General features: G+C 40.2%; 1 protein-coding gene across 1 annotated transcript; it reads right to left on the bottom strand.

The window, feature by feature from the left end:
* Positions 1-965: 965 nt before the first annotated feature.
* Positions 966-3,446, bottom strand: rpl29 (ribosomal protein L29). Its single transcript, XM_073469245.1, has 4 exons — positions 3,421-3,446; positions 2,890-2,942; positions 2,609-2,673; positions 966-1,147 (listed from the first exon to the last, which is right to left on the bottom strand). Exons 2-4 carry the CDS (start codon positions 2,924-2,926, stop codon positions 1,049-1,051), a joined length of 201 nt encoding a protein of 66 aa, XP_073325346.1. The 5' UTR covers positions 2,927-2,942; positions 3,421-3,446; the 3' UTR covers positions 966-1,048.
* Between the last annotated feature and the right edge of the window lie 16,754 nt (positions 3,447-20,200).

The following is a 20,200-nucleotide window of genomic DNA, read 5'->3' as shown; positions in this document are numbered from 1 at the left end:
TTACCTGTCTGATATCTATATTGATCCATATACAGTATGTACCCATCTGTCTGTCTCCCTACTTCATTTTTCTGTTTATTTTCATCTTATGTTATGATTTGTACATACATTTATTAATACAAGAGTTAAATCTACAAAGCATATCCAAAGGGACTTCTTTGGCAATTACCTTTTGAGGCTTTCCCTCCTTGTGGAGGGTGTCAACGATGGTTTTCTGCTGTCAGGTCAGCAGTCTTCCCCATGATTGTGAATTCTACTGAACCAGACTGAGAGACCATTAAAGGCTCAGGAACCCTTTGCAGGTGTTTTGGATTAATTAGCTGATTAGAGTGTGACACTTTGAGCCTACAATATTGAACCTTTTCACAATATTCTAATTTTCTGAGATTTTGAATTTGGGGTTTTCATAAGCTGTAAGCCATAATCATCAAAATTATAACAAATAAAGGCTTGAAATATCTCGCTTTGCATGTAATGAGTCTATATATTAGTTTCACCTTTTAAGTTGAATTACTGAGATAAATGAACTTTTGCACGATATTCTAATTTTTTGACTTTCACCTGTATGTCCTCTGTCTCTTTTCTGTAATAAGAGAAAGGTGGATGCTTGAGAAACGTAACAGTAGTTTTCATAGCACTCTCCTAGGCCAGTAGGATAATTTTAGAATAAAGATTTCAGTTCGAGGTCCATCACCTTCCCAAAACAATGGCAACTCTCAATTTACTGAATCTTTTTTTTTTTTTTTAACCTGAATCTTTGAATTTTTTTCTTTCCATCAAGTTTGACATTTGGCACACAGCAGCCTGTGAAACTTAATATTGTACTCCACATTCCCATTAGTGATTTAGATAAATGATGAACTGTGACAGTCAACCTCAACTTGGAGGAAATACCAGGCAACAAATAGTGATTAATTCATTATGGTTGGACTGAGGAAGTTACAATAAGAGGAAAAACACAGATGTTGGTTTGTTAACAAAGCATAGCTTTATTGTGATGGTAGAAACATGGAACTGACAGATATGGAGGTGACCGCAAGACAGCTTATTACGGCTTAGCTGCTGCCGCTGCCTTCCGCACTGCCTTCATGCCCTTCTTGTTGTGCTTCTTGGCAAAGCGCATGTTCCTCAGGAACTTAGGGTCGACCTGCAGCAAAGACGGAAAACAGACAATGAAGTGAGCAGGTTGGATCAAAGTATGCAGGTGGTGCACAATTCCAAGATCTATTCTTTGAAAGCTACAGTACTGTAGAGCAAAAAGACACAAGGGTTCAAGTAGTTAGATATCCAGGTTTGTGGTTTAACGAGGGGGGAAGAAAAACTAGATGGGAACAGAACTACTTCACCAGTACCTGGCTTATACAAATCAAAAATGTGTGGCAGAAGGCCAAGGTACAAAAGTAAAATTAATAAAAATTAGTATCATTTCCCAGATATTGCTGTATGTAATTGATATAAATTACATGAAAATAAATCAGTTTCCTGTAATTGAAAGCATAGTCGATTGAAATCAGAACTGCTTCCTACTTTTAACTTAACATTTAATATCTTGACAGTATGTGTATGGGGTTTGTACTTGTTGCAAAAATGTTGCAGGGTCAGTTGAGCAAAACTGCACTGCACAAAGTCTTGATAAACCTGCCAGCCGGTTAGACTTAAAACTGAGCCAAACCACACACAATACAATAAACAAATACCAACAGGAGGACGAATTACGCTTTTAGAATTTTTGACATCCGGCTCTTGTCAAATTTTCGGCTGCCCGGGTAGCAAGACATTTTATATACTTTAAAAATTAGAAATCACGTAAGTCTAAAAGTTCAGTCCCAACGCCTGGACGATGCCATTGACACTGTGGACATCATCATATGGCAAATCCGGTAGACATCACCCAACTCAAGGGAACAGCTCTACATCACGGGTCGACATGTAACGCAAGACTTGATATTTATTCAATCGTCTCGCTCAATGCAAAAGAGGGTGAGGATATCCAAAAACTGTTTCCGTTGTCGCAACAACAGTGAAAGAAACCACATTACCAAGACAGGATAAGTGTTCTACTCTACTTTAAACAAAGATCTCAAACTGGCACACAGTAGCCCTCATAAAGCTGTGTATGCCGGTTTCTACAATTCAACCTTTCCAGGCAAAATTGTGCTCAAGGGGGACAAATATGTGTGCTGACTGCAACATTACTCAAAACGCTTCGACACAAAAACAGGTTATAACATACATTACTCAAAATTAGTTAGGGATATTGGTGCATATGTGCATGGATATGCAATATAAGTCAAATGAGATATGCTGCATTTTTGGGGACTGATAATATTTCAAAAATGATGTTGCAGAATAAACAGTCAAGTCAAACAGAAAAAAATCATCAACATCACCAACTCATTTTGAGGAGTGTGTGCGCATAAGATAAGAAACCAGGGACCAAAAAGAGGAATGTAGTAGGTAGATATACATTCCTGCATGTACACATTGATTTTGCCATGTTGTTACCATGCATGCCAAATAGTCTGTATGATTCCCTGTGCAGCCTGAATTTTTTTCGTGCATGCAGACAGACCAATCAAACAACACACAACTGCAGCTGCATACATACCCCCTTCAGTGACTCGTAGCGTTGAGACCTGGGCTTCTTGATGCCATTCCTGTGGGCTTTACGAGCTGTTCAGACAGAAGGAAATACCATTTAGCACAAGTAAGTCCATCTGCAGCACGTGCAAAGCACACCTTAATATACTATACACTTTCATTAACATGCTTGCACAATTGACACCTGATATTTAGCTGTTCGACAGTTTGCCACTAGCTTAAAAGTTTACTCCACAGAGAGGAGCTAAACTTCAACTGTTACTAATCGCTAACTGCAGTTGTACTTACACTGGTTGTGAGTTGTGTGGTTCTTGGACTTGGCCATTTCGACACTGGTTAATCTGAAGAGGAGACAAATTAGACAGCATAAGACTTCAACTTTAATTTAGCATCACTGTTAGCTTCATTCACTGGCATGTTAGCTTGTGTGTCAGTCGCTAGCCAGCAATGTAAACAGATGCTTAAAACGGCAATTTTATAATGAACAAAAAGCAGCTTCAACCCGATCTAAATGTACCTGTCAGACTAAAGAAATACACAATGATAAATGATAAATGAAGTGAATCGTGTATGGTTGTAAAACGAACAACTCCATGGCTGTTAGCCGATGTGACGCTAATGCTACACTCGGGGCAGCGTTAGCATTTCTCAAATGCAACTTTCTCCTTTTAATGAGCATCGTTTTTAAAACATATTGCTGTGAAAATAAGCCCAGTGGAGTGATTAATCAAAGCCAGTAGATGTTTATGTGCGGGGATGTAAAATACACGCAGATTGATTAAGATTTTAAAAGTCTGACTGGGTGGGAAAAGTGGGTACCTGCCACACGAACAGACGACAACCGGAAGAGAAAGAAAGTTGAACCCGGCAGAGGAGAAGAAGAAGAGTCGGGACAAGAGAGGAAGTGAGCGGGGAGAGAGGCCGGTGTGTTTATAACACTGCCCCCCTGCTGGTGGTGTCTGGTATGACAGCAGAGAGCACAAGTGTGGCCACATGATGGCACCCTCTGCTTAATACATGACAGGACCCCAAAATTCATGTTGTGTTCGTCTCCATTATGAAAAAGGAGAAGTGACACGACTTCCACATTTATTGGAAAACCAAATTATGTTTATTAATTTTCTGTTTTGGACTGTTTTCATTTATTTTAAGCAGTAAGTTAATTTACTGAAACATGATATTTATCTTTTGGGTGTTAGCTGTTCTATACAGTCTTGTAGGGAGGTTGTATTTTTGTAGGCTAACCTTCGAAGTTAGCATCGCCCTGGTTCCCTCGACAAAAAGCAGATGAGATTTTTTAATTAGATTTTTAAATACCGCCGAAAGTAAGCTCTATGGCGAACACAAGTTTATGAAACTCACATGTTTTGTTCAGCAAGATAATCTTCACAGATGAACACCACTTTTTTGATTTTCAAAGCGTAAATTAAATCGCTTGAGGTAAAAAGCTAATGTCAGGCTATAAACAGACTGCACTGCGGTCGCATGGTTCAAACGTCACCACCGCTAAGCGTCTTACTGCACAGTTACTATACACGTTTTCTGCACATTGATAAATCTTAAAGTTAGAATAGTTTGAAACTAAAGGCGACCTGTAAAGATGGACTGGGGAGTAGATGAGTCCTCGTGTTCGGTGTGGTGACGTTTAATGTCCGTGACAACTTCTTCAGTCTCATTTAGCCATTTGTTAGCAACCACCTTTTCTAAGACACGTAAGCGCTTTATAATTCAATTGTGGGACATTTAATGATGTATTTTATGTCGTAGAATAAAACGTGTAAATATCTTAAGCCTGAGGTAACAACAGACCTTATTTCAGGCATTTTAAGGAAAACCAATTTAAAAAAATCGAGACTTTGAGACGAGGGAGCCGGAGGTGCAAAAATGCTAACTGATTTCGGGGTTTTAGGACTACAAACTACACCACTCTATTTTATGCAACTTTAAAAACATTTCTCATAACTTGACCACACTCTATTTATCTATATTATATATTTTTTTATCCACTCCATTTATTTCATGACTAAACTTAGTTACTTCGCTCATTAAGATTGAAAAAATACAAATGTATTTTTATGGATTAAACCAGTAGTTCCCAACATTTTTGGCTTGTGACTGAGCTCCTTATCACAGTTCAGATATCATTAACCTCTTTCAGTCATGCGCTGTTGTGAATCTTTTGGCCCAGACATGAAACAGACTTTCACCTGCCCGCTCCCCACGTAATCTGATTGTCTGGAGAATTTGCGAGTGGATACAGTACGTGATGAAGTTGATGACGGGTGCAGCTGCTTTGTGCTCTTTTCTGCTCGCCCGTGTCGCTTTTCATTCTTCCGTTGATATTGTGGATACATGTCGTTTTGATATCAGGGCAAAAACAGTCGTCATTGTGGACGAGTCCTTCTGGTAAGCGAGAACACATCTGACACGGACGGTTTCCTGTTGTGTGCTACGTGTGAATGGGCAACTTTGAAAATGTCCAGAGAGTGAAGCCTGGACTGACTCTAGGTTATGTTTCGTGCCACCTTTATATTCATTTTTGTGAAGTCCCTTTTTTTTAGATTAGTAAGTTAGGTCTTTTGTTCCTGCTTTTGCTTTCAGAGGAAAGGATTAGTCATGCCTTGGTTTGTTATATTGATTTCTGTTTGTTTGGCATGACCACCTTGTCCCATCCTCCCCCACATTTTGAGAACCTTTGTTGTGTTTCCAAGTATTGCGTTGAACAGAAAATAAATCACCTTCCTTTTGACTTCTACTTTGACTCCTTCAAATCCTTTGGTTGTCATGTGGGATGTAACGGTTGCAGTTTTACCAAAAAGGTAGGCTATCTCTCTTCTAAACTTCTCAGATGAATTCCCTTAAATAACTGTCCAAGGCCATAACTGAAAAAAAAGCAGAGAAACAAAAGCAAAGAGAAGACAAAAAATAAATGATATAAGACATGTAAAGTTTGTCTTTTATTATAATTTTTTGTTTGTTTTGGTTTTTGTTTCAGTTGTCTTCTTACGTTTTAAAGCAGGTCCACATCCACTTCAGGTTTTTAGGAGAACGCTGCAGCTGTTTTGCTCCAGGCACGTTTTCTGCACTACTAAACTTCACGCGACCTTCTATCGGCATTTGAGTAGATAACGACCAAATTCAAATTTTTGGGGTGAACTTCAATATCCTTTAATATCTCATCAGTTTGATTACACTTGGGTCATCATTTAGCAGGTGTTGATTTGTGAAGATTTGCCTTTTCAACAGTTTCGACACAGCTTGAATTTCTCCTGAGCCCCGTGAACAAGAAAACCTGTTCTTGGGACTCAGTGTTCGCACTTCAATCCAAGACAAGCACTCAGCACCAGAGTGGAAGATGGATGTCTGGCCTCTGAAGGCAGCGTGAGGTAATTGCAGATGGGGTAATTCATGACTATGGCTACGACTGTTAGCCCATCTCATTTTCATTCCCATTTCTGCAGAAAATTAAAAAAATGAAAAGTTAGCGATGAAAATCTACTCATTGTGAGTCACAATTATGCAATTGTTGAGGTGTCGACATGTCATGATTTAAGTCTCATTAGTCACACGAGCAGCATTGATGGAAAAGTCGGTCCGTCCGCCACTATGGAAATTTCTCAAAATCTACTCGATGGATTGCCACATATTTCGTAGATATTCCCCGAAGTCCTTCACACTGATCCTTTAAACAATAACATTTTACTTTGCTTCTCATAGATTTAACTTCCTATTGTTGACTTAGTGGTTCATAATTGCAGTCCAACTCCCTGGCGTATCCTGTATGTGATTATTAAAGCAAAATAATCCATCTTACACTCTCTGTGGGTGATAAAATATAACTAATGGAGGACCACAGTGGAAAATGTCAGTTGGATTAGTTGTCAAAAATCTGAATGAACTCTGGTGGAGCTGATATGCGATTTCTCTCTGACACACTTGGCAACGATGCTGATTAAGTGTCACTCGTGATGCTTTTCATGGGTCGACTGCTGTTTTTTTTTTTTTCAGTCACTTTCCACTGAGGCCACAACGTCAACGTTGCAACCAGCAGCACAGTGAGATGATGGACAGATTGTAAAGCAGCCAGCATTTATAGACAGATCCACAGAGATTACAGCGCTGCTGGCCCTCCCCTATGTTGTGATGGATGTGAAAGGATGCACAGCCATGTGACTGAGCTTACATCTCTCTCTCTCTCTCTCTCTCTCTCTCTCTCACACACACACACAATCACACACTGACAGAACCAAAAGATCTCTCTAAACATGGCCCTAACTTCTCGTCTGCCTTGTCTTTCTTTTCCTTTCCTCTCCCTTTTAATCTCTCCTCTCATTCTCAGCTGAGGTTGGGTGATTCCCTGCTCAAGCAGAAGAAATCATGCAGCAGCATCCTATATTTAGACCCCTGTTTGATCATACGAGCCTCTCCGCTCCACTCTGCGACACTCGGCTCTGCTCAGTCAATTACAGATTTGGGTGTGTGTGTTTTTTTCTTCTTCATGCATTCTCCTCGATCTGATAGTGGTCAGAAGGAGGACCGGTTTTTCATTTCCTGTGAGATTTTTCACACATGGTAGCTTTGCTGGTGTGGGAGTGTGAGTTTAAACTGCAAAAGCGAACACATCTCTGTGCATATTTTGTCAGTATTACCAGTGTGAAGTCTTTATTAATGAATTAGTTCACTGGAATTCACAATTGCCATAGCTTGCTCTGATGAAGCTAGAAAAATTCCTTAAACAAGCGGCATCGGATAATAGAAACTTGTTTTCAAGAGGTGAATGAGCTCATTGTTGCCCCTTGTGGTCATTCACCAAAACTGTGGTTCAAACATCTCCCAACTACAGTTCAGATCTGTGGGTATGGATGGTTTCTAAGGTTTAGGCAGGTTTCAACACAAAACAACTTGGTTTAGGTTTAGGGAAAATCATAGTTTAAATTAAAAGTACTTCTTTGTTCAGGTTAGGGGGGGCTCCGTTATTATGGTTACAATAATGAACAGGTGGTAAAAGCAACATTATGTAACCTTAAAATAACAGCCTCAAAATGATTTAATGTTACAGTGAACTTTGGTGAGCGGGTAGCATCACACACAGCACCAATCATCACAAGTTTTTATGAAACTGGAACTATTTTTTGGTCTAGTTTGCCCTCCAGCTGCTCTGCTTTCCTCAACTGTCTGTGATTTACAGAGTTTCCTGAAAGCAACCTGTAACTGTACTGTGTACTGTAGCTGCAAGTAAACTCTGCTAGCTGACTCTGAGGAGTGTGGCGTTTGCATCACTATCACAGGAGCTTTGGACTGCTGGGAGGGAAGAAGATTTCAAGTCCTGGGCAGTGAGCAACTGAACCGGGCTCAGTAGCTTCTTCGGACCTCATGACAGAGGTTAAGAGACCGAAGTGGACGTTACAGAAGGTAAAGGAGTCATTGGTTATTGTTATTGGTCTTGTGTTGTTGAGCTAGCTTGATGTTTGGCTGTGTTAGCAAAGTTGTCACCTCGCTCGTTTTTGATCAAAAGGCAAGTTGGCCATTTCGTCAGAGGTTTAGCTGGTAGCATGTTGTAGCCGGGTGTTTTGGCTTGGCATTACTGTTGTGCTAAAACCTGTGTGCAAACTTTGCCTGCCGTGCAAGAAATAAACTTTCAAGAAACGACACTGTTATGACGTGCAGAGTTTTGTTAGTAGTCAGCATGTAATGTTACATTACACCTGACTAACTGTTAGAAATACCTGAGATTTGTATTTAAGACAGTTGTGTCGCACCCACAAATGGTGGGGGCCATCAAATGGCAGATACAAGTTTCTACATAATGTTGCTTTAAATGTAAGAATTTGCCACTTGTCAATTCATACTCAACACAAGAAGGGGGCAGCATATTACCAGAGTGATGCTAATTGCTGCTAACCATAGCTATGGTTAGCCAGTTAGCTCAGTTAGCCATGCAGCTAGAAGTCCAGATGGAGAGCTTGGAGTACCGGGGAAGTGTTGGTGCTTACACTGCTAGCACGGGAGCTTTGGACCGGGATAGGCCAGAGCTAGCTGGTTACCATGCTAACTTAAGTACATATCTGTTCAACATAATACACACATATGTTATTTCCTCACATTCTGTTGATCATTCTAGTTAATTAAATTTTTGAATGTTCTCAACTGAAATTCGTACACATTGCACCTTTAAGGTTTGGGAACCAATGTGTTGGAAACAGGAAACAAACAGCGGTCCCCCGTCCAGTATTTAGTGAGCCCAACCATCCAATCTGACCTCATTTTGTCAGCCTCAACATTGTGACCTGACTTCCTCCTTTGCTCCAGTCATACTGTGGCCGCTAGTCACTCAAATGTAACACAAGTCCTCTCGGGGCTCTATTGGAAAGGACACCACTTATCCTAGAGCCCATGTAGTAAAATCTTTTATGCAATTATGTGTTTCACAAAGAGGTTAACCTCACCCTGTTCTCTCTTGTAAATGACTCAGCCTTTCATGGAGGGGCATCCATACCCAAATATGATACTATCACGTTTCCAATGAACCTGTTTACCTGTGGAATGTTCCAAACAGGTGTTTTTGAGCATTCACCAACTTTCCCAGTCATTTTTTGCGCCTGTCCCAACCTGTTTGATACCTGTTGCTGCCTGTTGCGATGAAGTTGATGAGGTATCTATCTAGACTTTTCTGCTTTATACACACACCCACACACACACTTTCAGTTCTTTCAGACCAATCTAATTGAATGACACAATATGAGGGGCTTGTGTGCCGTCTAAACTAATATTAAATATTAGATCTTATCTGAGATTCTGATTGTAAACGATTTTCCATATGAGGGAGAAAAAAAAAAATCGACACACATGCACATCCCTAATTTAAGTTTAATAAACATTTTGCTATATTGCTTCCCTGATATTGCAGTGCCCATTTCATAGCACAGAAAAATTCAATTACTTTAGCATTTTCATTTGATGTCATGATGCATTTGTTTACCTTTTTTCTCAGGGTAAAAAGGTTTAAAGCCCTTTAAAGTATGATCTAAAGTCAGAAAAATGATATTATTTAACATCAAAATAGCTACAGTATAGACGGTACGATGATGATTTTTCAGAATGAGCATCTTCAGAGATGCTGTACAAGAAACCCCACCTATAATAAGCCACCAGCACTGCTTTGTTATTGTTAACCGTTTCCCTTTAAGAGGACAAGAGACATCACATGCTGCTGTCACTGCTGCCTTGCTCTCTGTGGCATTGTTTCTGTTTCTGTAATTCTCCGGGTTTCATTCTTTCTCTTTCACAATGTTATTTGTTTCACTCTGTGCGCTCGTGTGTGTCTCAACTATGAAAGGTGCAGTGAGCGATTCTGGGAAAAGGTAATTGAATGCTGAGCCTCACTCCCAGATATCAAATAGAGATATCCCAGACTGTCGCTATTTGAAGACCAGGGAATGACATTCAACAATCAACTAGCTTTCTCCAGAATCGCTGACTGCACCTTTAGCAAGAGGTGGAAAGTGAATTTAGTTAAGATCTGTACTTAAGGACAATTTTAAATTACTTTATTTGATTTTTTGCATTTGCTGCATGAGGGAAATAAAGTACTGCTGCTACACTATTTGACGGCTAGTGGTTACTTTCCAGATGATGTAAGATTTTACACATCCCAGATAGCAAAATTTACCAGACACCCTCATCCGGCCCATATACCCCGTGGAATGACAAAGTAGCCATAGCCAGATGTCAGCCAAGAACGAACCAAATAAACCAAAACTGGCCCACATTGGGTCAGATCCAGCCCACCAGAACAGAATGAGCTGTGACCCAAATTTAAGCCAGATCTAGTTCCTTCGGTTCGCTCTTGGCTGACCTCTGGCCATGATATGGCCCGCTTGTGGCAGCGGACCACCCAAGTGCCGTCACTCCATGTGGTATGTGGGCTGGATGGTGTGGGCCAGAACTGGGCTGCAACAATTTTGCTATCTGGGATGGCAAAGTGGCCACACACTTGTATAACGAATGTAATCCAATACAACAACCCTGCTTTAACATCTACAGTATCTTAAGGACGTTCCGCTTTCTGGTGCAGTGTTTCGCACACATAGACTTTACCTGTAGGGCAGCCCAGGTATATTTGGTGACCCATTTTAGCATTTCTTTGAGAGCGGGTGGAGTAGGCCAGGTAACTGCAGAGTTGATGAGGGAAGTGAGGACAAGTGTATAATTGGGTGTGACAGTCAAGTGAACAGGTGAGGAGAGAAAGTGTAGCGAGATCTGGTGGACAAGAGGGGGGTGGCTGTGTTTGAGGAGGTGGGAATGTGACTGGAGGGAGGGATCTTGTTGTACAAGGTCGTTCAGTGGGAAACACTGCTGGGAAAGGGCTGATGTACGTTAAGAGGTGCCTGTATACCTGTAGAGGCCACAGTGGCTGGTGGTACCATAGCCCACAGATTGTTTGTTTTTAAAAAAGGCTCCATTATCATCCTGCAAACCTTCTCCTCTACCATCGCTCCTATCGCAAATTAAATGACATACGATATACATCTGTCTTGTGCCTTGGTGGTGCTATCACCAGAACTAAAACAAAAGCCATAGGTATCTCCAGAAGGACTCCTACAGTATTAACCCCCTCCGTTGACCATAAATCCAGCTCAGCTCAAACTCTTGGGTTGCCAGGTTGTACAAAAATCCAAGTACATTTAGCTGATAAGGCTTTTTTTCACTTTAAAATGATCAATACAAGACTTTTACATTGTTGTACTACTTCCTCCACCACTGCTGTTATCTCACCACTTATCTCTCTAACCTCCCCTCTGCTTTACTTGCCTTCACTTTCATCCACCCTCTTTCTCCTGCTCCTCTTTCTCTCGTAGTTCAACTCTGCCTTTTACTTTTCCCCCCTCTTCGCACATCTCTCTCAGTTTTACCCCTGAACTCCCTCTCTTACTCCCCCTCTTGCTCTCTCTTTTGCGCTGCTCCCCACCCACTTCGGTTTCCTTTTCATCTGTAAGAGGAAATCTCGTCTTTGAGCGGCGCAGAGTCAATCCCTCGGGGACTCACTTCACCTCAACACATGAAAGAGGCTGCTTATTATGTCTCTGGATTATGGAAGCTTTATAGGCAGGCACATCCAAACAAAATGGAAGATCCATTAAAGTGTCATACACAGTGCAAATTAATAAGTAGAAAATAACAGGATACTGAAGACTGGAGGAGTGGTAGTAGTTATGAATATGTAATGTGTTCTTTGTTTGGCTTTAAATTAAAAACTTTTACAAGCTCATACACCAATGGTTTGTATTTTTGTGTGAGATTTTGTATCAGCAGGATTTTCCCTACACAGGAAGCCAGTGTAGGGAGGCGAGAATGGGACTAATGTGCGCCCTCTTTTCTTGACCTTGTAAGGAGTCGGGCTGCTGCATTTATGGACTAGAAACTGGACTGAGTGATACCAAAATATAACAAGTTACAACAGTCTAAGCGTAACGATATCAACCAAATGTAAGTCAACAAATAGACGCAGCAGATGTGAAGGTAGAATAACTCTTTTCAAATGGCACAGCCCTCTAAAATAGCAGAAGTGACAATAGCCTCTGCAGTAGTGCCCTTGAGCAACATGGTGAATCACTGATTGCTCAAGTTTCCTCCGGCACCGGGTGCTACGTATTTGATTGTCTTCCTGCCTGTTTAACATGATAAATGACTACCACTGTAACGCCCTCCTATTTGCACAACAAAACACTGACCGTCTCCGCTTGTTCATCAAACTTGTAAAGTCTCTCCATTTCCTCTTCGAGCGATTCTCTCACTCTTGCTGTGTTTATATGTGTGTGTAGCTTGTGTTTTGTCCTGGATATGCTTCATCCCCTGAATGCTCAAAGGTGGATATGGTGCTCTGGGTTTCTGTTTGTCTGACCCTACAGCACGGACAATAATCCAACGCACATAATCTCTCTCCTGCTCTGTCTATCTATCCATCTCTGTTGTCCCTGACTCTTTGTTTGCTTTGCTGCACTGACTTCATTCATCGTGGTCAAAGGACGGGCATCAGTATTCGAGAATGAAAGCGAGAATGAACGAATAAGAGAGCAGAGTAGGGAAGCAGAGTGTGCGTATTGGTGCTGGTAGAAGACAAGTGGGCGGTCTTTGCTAATATCGAGCTTTCCTACTGGTTGATGGGAGCGGATGAATGAAAGGATGCTGATCTAAATAAAGGCCATCAGCATATAAAGAACCGCTGGCATGACAGGAGGGAGGGAAGAGAGATGGAGGGAGGATGTAGAAGTATGAGTCATTCTCTCCCTCTCTTTGTCCGACCATCCATCTATCGGACTGTCTATCCATTCGTCTCTTCTCCCTCTATCCTCTGCGTCCCTGTGGCTCAGCTGGCACACACACACATCTGTACAAGTTGCAGAACAGAGCAGCAGATGTGTATGAAATCAGAATTAGAGTTAAAGAGACAAACTTTGGCAAACAAGTGATTTTATTTTATTAGAGAACAACCATATCAGTTCGAGAAATACTGAAGTCATGAATCCAAGGCCTCCCAATAAAGCTTTCAACAGAGCACAATACTTGAACAGACACTTAAAAATGAACTTCTGTGACAGCTCTTGATACCTCACATTTATAAATACACATTTTTTCTCGAAAAGATTATAAAATATTAGCCAATGTTTTCAAATGTTAAATGTCATCCCAACACACACACTCTCAGAGCCCACTGGCTATTGTCTGACAACGATTCTGCCTCTGGGGCGAAAACCACTGATAACGCATATCGGGGCGAAGACTTCCTCTTCCGTGCACAGGTGATTTTTTAAGTAGGATTAGCAACTTGAGACCTGAGAATGGAGTTAAAGCTGAGAGATGACGTATATAACCAGATAGTGTATCAAGCTGAGATTGCGGGCCATTGTAGTTCACCTCTTTTGCACTCCACATGGACTGTCTGGTGCATGCAACAAAAATGATCATAAGCAACCCTACACTGTAAATTTTAAGAGTTGATTACCTCAGAATTACCAAGTAAAGTAGACTATTCAATTGAAGTTGTACAAGCTAGTTTCAGTTTCCACAATTTTATTTTTTCTATAAGATCACTGACAGATTTAAGAACACTTTGCTGTTGACACCTTTCGTGATAAAAATGTGTTCATATTTACATTACAACAGCATATATCAATCTTAGATTCCACATTTGTTTTACACGTTTATTTGCTGTCTTTGGCCTTGACTTTGCACACCAGTCTTGTTTGACTTTACCCTTCATATTTGACTTTGCGAATCCATTTGCTTCTGGCAAATGAACACAACAACAAACGTCAGTCCGCATTAAACACTCAGTCAGAACATCAGACAGATGTAAAGGCCACTTAATACAGCAACAACAACAAAAACAGAAACTCGTAGAAATCAAACAGGAGAAATGGTCAGCTTCATCACAGAGGAGATCCAGGAACAAACATGAAAAACAACATATTAAATGCCATAAAATCCAATAACATTTACATTAACACATTTTTGGCATAAACATAACCCCAACTGATTTTGACTACTTATGCTTTTGAAATACAAACTTTTTCTCTGAAAATGATATCAACGTGTTCTCCAACACATCAAGTATCCTTAAAAATGTACCCAAGATACAGCTTTTTCTCTACTTGAATGACCTAGAAAAACGGAGACACGCTGTTATTTCTTCCAGTATTAATTACTGTAATGTACTCGTCTCCAGCGTCCCCGCTCCGCTCTCAATCAAACTAATTTAAACCTCAGCAGCCAGAAAATGAATGTGAGTCAGTAAATATGATTACATTGTCCCAGTCTCTGTTCATGGACTCATTGTGAATGCACATATTGATTGTACTGTAAGTTTTGTTTCTAACTAACAAAGCATTACGCTCCCTGGCTACACAATAATATATCACTACAGCTCTGCTCACACAATATGATTTCATTGTTATTTTTGAGAGAGGCAGCTCGGGGAAGAAGCTTTTCTACTGTAGCTTGGCGGGATGGGCGGGATCCCTCTTACAGTAACCATAGACATGTCAAAGATGTCTGCTACACAGACAAGAGAAAAGTAGCAAATTAACATTATGCACAAGCCTGATGACAAAATTATTGATTGATTATAGACATAAACGAAGAATATGGAGACGCAGAAATCGTTTGACTTCCCACCACCACTACAAGGTTTTCTACTGATGTCGTTTTGGGGTTCTTGCTGAAAGGACTGATGATGTCGTTCTCTCAAGGACTGAGTCTCCTTATCAAAGACAGATTAATGTAAAGCGATTCACTGGTTGAATAACTGACCAAAAAGCTGAAGCAAACAAACTGCATTAATCACATTCTGGTGACTCACTTCACAGCCACACTCACTCACATTCACACAGTGCACACACACACATTTATTGCACATACAGTACACACAGTATATGTGTTTTCACAACACACCTACGCACACACTTGGACACAGTGCAGCTCAGCATTGGGTATTTTTGAACGCAGTGTTGTTGGGTAGCCTGTTATACAATATGTGTCTCAGGGACAGCCAGTCTTACTCTGACCTGCTTTCTGTCTCAGTGGGAAGAGACTGGCCTCACAAACAGGCACGACTCGCTATTGTCCTCCCAGATAGAGAGAGAGAAAGGGAGAGGGATGAAGATTAAAAGTTACCATCTATGCCACGAGGCATTTCAACTGATTTATACTGACAAGATACCAGAACATACATAAAATTAGCCACTGGAGTAAGAAAACACTGAGGGGGCGTTGAGATGTGAGGTGATATGATAATGTAATTTCAATGAATTGATGCTCTTGAAACCAAGGTTTTAAGTTACATAACATATTTGCACAGTACTTTAAATCTTCCATTCTAGCTATACTTATACTATTTATCCTTATTGTTCTTCTGGGGGAAGAGGTTGTGGCTGGTAATTATTAAACAATCTAAGAAATGCTTCCCGCCATGGTTTGGAGGACCGCTGATAACGCAGTGGAGAAAAAGATGAGCAACCTCCACAGAACTATTCATTTCCCCAGACGAGAGGAGACGGTGAAGCTCAGGGCCGGCTTTGTTTGCCTTCGTTTGCTCTGCTGCCAGTTCCACTGATGGATGCCACATATTTCTTCCCCCTGCAGAGCTACAGAAGAAATGTTAAATTAACAGAAAAGTTTAACCTCAGTGCTAATGCAGGTGCAGGTGTGCTGACCTGCCACCTGTAGCGGCAGTCAAATTTGTTTCAACAACCAGGGGCACACTACCGACCTCTACCCTGTTGCCTGTGGGTATATATGTAACTACACTGTGAAACTGATTGTTTGAATGTATTCACAGTCCCAAACTACGTTTTATTTCAAGGGTTGTTGTCTGTGTTAGGTTTCATATATGGCCTGGCAAACTGAAGTTAAGTACTTTCTTTTAATAGGTTATTATTAGGTCATTAGGAATCTCCAGGTATGATTGGCCAGGTATAAATAGCCCCTCAGTGTAGAAGTTGGCCCAATCCCTATACACCCTTTACCACTTAGGCCTAACCCTCGGTTTTCCACGTTCACATCGGCGACTAGGGTGTTGGAGATTTTCCAGAGGCACACTTCAAACCAAGGGTTAGAAGAACTCTGTTGTTTTAATCTATTATAGTCCTTTTTTGCTGATGTCTCGGTTGCTAACTAACTAGCTTGCTAGCTAGCTAGCATGTGGATAGAATCCACATTGCCACAGCAACGCAAGAGAAATCACTGATAAAGAAAAGAAGAAGGAAACGAAAAATCTGGAAATGCGATTGAGCTGTCAAAGTGTCATCACAGGAAAATGTAACTATTACAACAGTGAGGATGTCTGAGCACAAAGTTCAGGAATTGGGTTAATTAAATGAAAAGCTAATTCTGCTCAAGAAGTAAAGTGCCAAAGCTAAATCATACTAGAAATACCTTGTATCCAATTCATACATACAATACATATTTGAACTAAATATAGACTACTGTATTGTGTAATTATATAATAATCATGTAACAACCTGCCTCGTTTTGTAACTTCTTCCACTTCCTGTGCCGATTCTGTCAATCATTCCTCACCCCTTTTATGTAACAGATACCTTTTGTCACCTGTGCTGTCTATGATGTCAGAAAGTTAATTTAAAACGTGTCCCTCTGACACTTCACAGCGGCTAAATTCGTACATACATAGCACGACAACAGGAGAGTCGTTTTAATACTGTAAACACTGTGGGTGTTTCCACTTTCATTCAGCGACATTGTAACAAGAAAAAAACATATGTAAGCCATAATTAGCAGAGGAATTGTGTCAGAAGCAAAGCATGTGTGCCACTTTAACACCAATTCACACCCTGGCCCACTTCCTAAACTCTTCATATAATAAAGCCACAAACCCTCAGTGACCCTGAGTCTAAATAACACCGCTCCCGACACGTTTTATTGTTGCTTATCTACTTTCACAGCTTCACACTTATACAAATGGTCTTCTGAGATTTGATATAACAGGCAATGTACTGCCAAGACGCTGTCATTTCATAAAAACTACAGTGGAATAGGTTCAGTTTCTGTGTTAAGAGATGGAGGAAGATAATGGATGAGCATTTGTATATTGAGTCTGTTAAATAATGTTTAGTTTTTTATGCGTGCTATGGTTGTGGCTCTGTGGATGGCGATGGTGCTCAATTGGTCCATCAGTCCACTTCTTTGGTCAAGACTGAAATATCTGTATTGGATGGATATTCATGGTTTCCAGATGATGAATCTAAAGGGTTGCATTACACGAGAGAAGAAGTAGTTCGTAGCAGCCCAGTCACGAGGATATAAGGAGTGCATTTAGTGTTTCTGTAAACCACAGATACTTCCAAGGTTGATATTTGTACCACATGTGGCATATCAAGTTTTCATTATATGCTTATTAGCGTACTTTCGCACTTGGAGGTGGAGGGTACGAAGGTGGCATCATAACAAGCATTGAGTCTGTGGGGCCATTTCCGGGAGTTGATTAAAACTGGATATTTTTCTCAGGGTTTTTACATAGGAACTATTGTTCACCCTTAGGTAAGGGACATACAATAAACTGTTCAACTTAATTAGCACACACTCAGTATAGCAAACTTAAGTAATGAAATAATGAAAATGTGTTGTGTACAGCAATTCCTAAGGTTACACAAGCAAGAAACACCTTGATTTAATTTTCTTTCTCTCTTTTTGAATTGGCGTCTCTCCAGTGAATTACTCAAACAACACTTGCATAACATTACTGTTGGCAGCATGACAAACGCTGTATTGAAGTTCATTATTTCAGAGTTAGTCTGGAGTGAGAGAAAAAAAAAGTTTGTAGCTCTTGGGCATCAGCCAATCATCATATTGCTCACTGTTGTCCCGAGTTCTCCGTCTCTTTTTGGGTTACCTGCTTCACTAAAACAAACATTAGTGATCTTGGGTAATCGTAATCATGAAGGTGGTTATTAGCTGTCTCTGTTAACACTGAGGTTTCCAGTTACAAGTGGATGAGGTGGGTTGTTTACCTGTTACGTTAAGCCTCATCATCAGAACCATGAATGAATATTAAGATGAGATAAAATGATCAGATTAGAGTGCCGATGAGAAAAACTGGTTACAGCGACAATTAAAAGTGATATTCAACAAAGTTAAATATAAACTATATAATTATATAACTCGATAATAATAGGAGATGGAAGATAGATGATTATTTTCACTCTGCTCTGACAGGTGCTCTGGGCCATAAAAATCTCAAACATGATAATAATGTTTCGAAAATCATATCGATGTGTCTTTTCATCTTCTACGAAGCTAGATAACCAAAAATAAATTAACTGAACCTTGTTTGTTCTCTGAGATGAGTTCAGTTTTGTGAATCATCATCGATTTCTGTAAATGCTGTATGTTGCCCACTTTGTATCCCTCTCTGGACACTGTGCCTCACTTTTCTGGTTAAAAAAAACAAATTATGAAAGTGCTGTTATGTGAAGCTGTTTTCCAAAAGTCCATTGATGGCCAAGCCTGGGTGTGTTTTCAACCTTCAGTTTTCTTTGTCGAGGCTCTCTGAACACAGAGAAGAACACATTTAAAAAACACCCAGTATCTCTAACAAGGACAGCCTCCTCAGAGAGTATTGACGGTTTTGTGTGGCTCTTGGTTTTTTCTGACTCACTTCTTTTCCTTAGGCCTGGACAAAACTACTCACTAGTTTTGCTCAGTGATAGGTTCTGTATTTGTGGCTTTCAAACCCTTTCTCTGAGCACATTTTCTAATTAATTTGTTCAAACTACCTTTTAGACTAGAATTACCTTGACTTTTAGGACACCAAGAAATGTTTGTCATGTTGATTCACATCACCGGTGAAAACATTATTATTAAAAAAAAAACAAAAAACAATCTGGGTGTGTTAGAAAAAAATATAAATTGAAATTTACTAAATTGTAATTGTTTTTATTTGTATGTTGTTCTGAATGTTTTAGCATTTATGGACAGCTGAAACAGCCATTTGGAGAAATGGCTTTAAAATATTAAAGCAGATCAGTGTGTTAAGGTTCGCAAAACACATGCATAAATACACCGAGAGTAACTAACAAATAAAAAAACAGGTGGAAAACAGGAAGAAAGGCGGGAAAAAGACAAAGACAGGAAGTGTAAAGCAAAACATGACACATGAGGAGAGAACCTACAAAATAAAACAGGAAATAACTAAAAAACCCAAAACGTGACACAGTCTATCCACTAGTTTCCATTTTGGCTTAAGGTTGTGTTACCGTGTGTGTTTGTTTTTGTCCCTCTCTCTTTCATGTTAATAGTTGCCTTTACTCGTCATTGGTTATGATTTGTTGAAGCTTATGAGAAAACAACCCAACTTCTCACTTGATTCATTGACTCTGTAAACAGTGTCCCAGTGAATTCATGGTCTCAATCTCTAGTTTCAAGTCTTCCTCAATACAGCATGATATTCATTTTGTAAATTATGGTCCCATTTAGAGTAAAATAGAGGCGTGGCTACCTTCTGTTCAACAAATCGCTATCATGGGACGTCCTCCAGGTTCTCAGTCGGGTCTGACCAGGATAGAGGCGAAGCTGTGCATATTTTACCCACCTACACCTTCTCGTCCAAAGGTCACTTCTGGCTCCAAAAAGCCAAGATGGCGACAGCTGTAATGCAAAAATTGAGGCTTCAAATGGTAGCTGCCAAACCGAGTGATGTCATGGTGGGTTTACACTTGATCATTTTTTTCACTTTCACAAAGAAAAATCCCAGATTTCACTGTGAAAGACACCATTTACTTTACATTGTCACAGTTTTCTCAAATGTTCTGAAACCTGCATTTTCTCCAGGTTGAGTTCTTGTTCCCGTCTTTTATTTCCACATTACTATCTTTTACGCCTCATTTCTATGATCTGTTCTGCAGCTGACAGAAATATGTATCAGATCTGATCCATGTCTTTAAGGCACATGCTGGTAGAACATGTGATACAAACAATATGGCGTCTGTCTCATCAAAACATTGAGATACCTGTCGTCAAACACTCAGCGGGGTGCTTTTAGAAAGAAAGGTTTCCTTCAAGATGTTGCTTCAAGGTTTGGCTACAC

Source organism: Pagrus major, chromosome 6 (genome assembly GCF_040436345.1).
Source record: "Pagrus major chromosome 6, Pma_NU_1.0".
In the NCBI taxonomy this organism is placed as follows: domain Eukaryota; kingdom Metazoa; phylum Chordata; class Actinopteri; order Spariformes; family Sparidae; genus Pagrus; species Pagrus major.
Note: the sequence above shows the minus strand (reverse complement) of the source record. Positions and strands in the feature narration are given on the sequence as shown.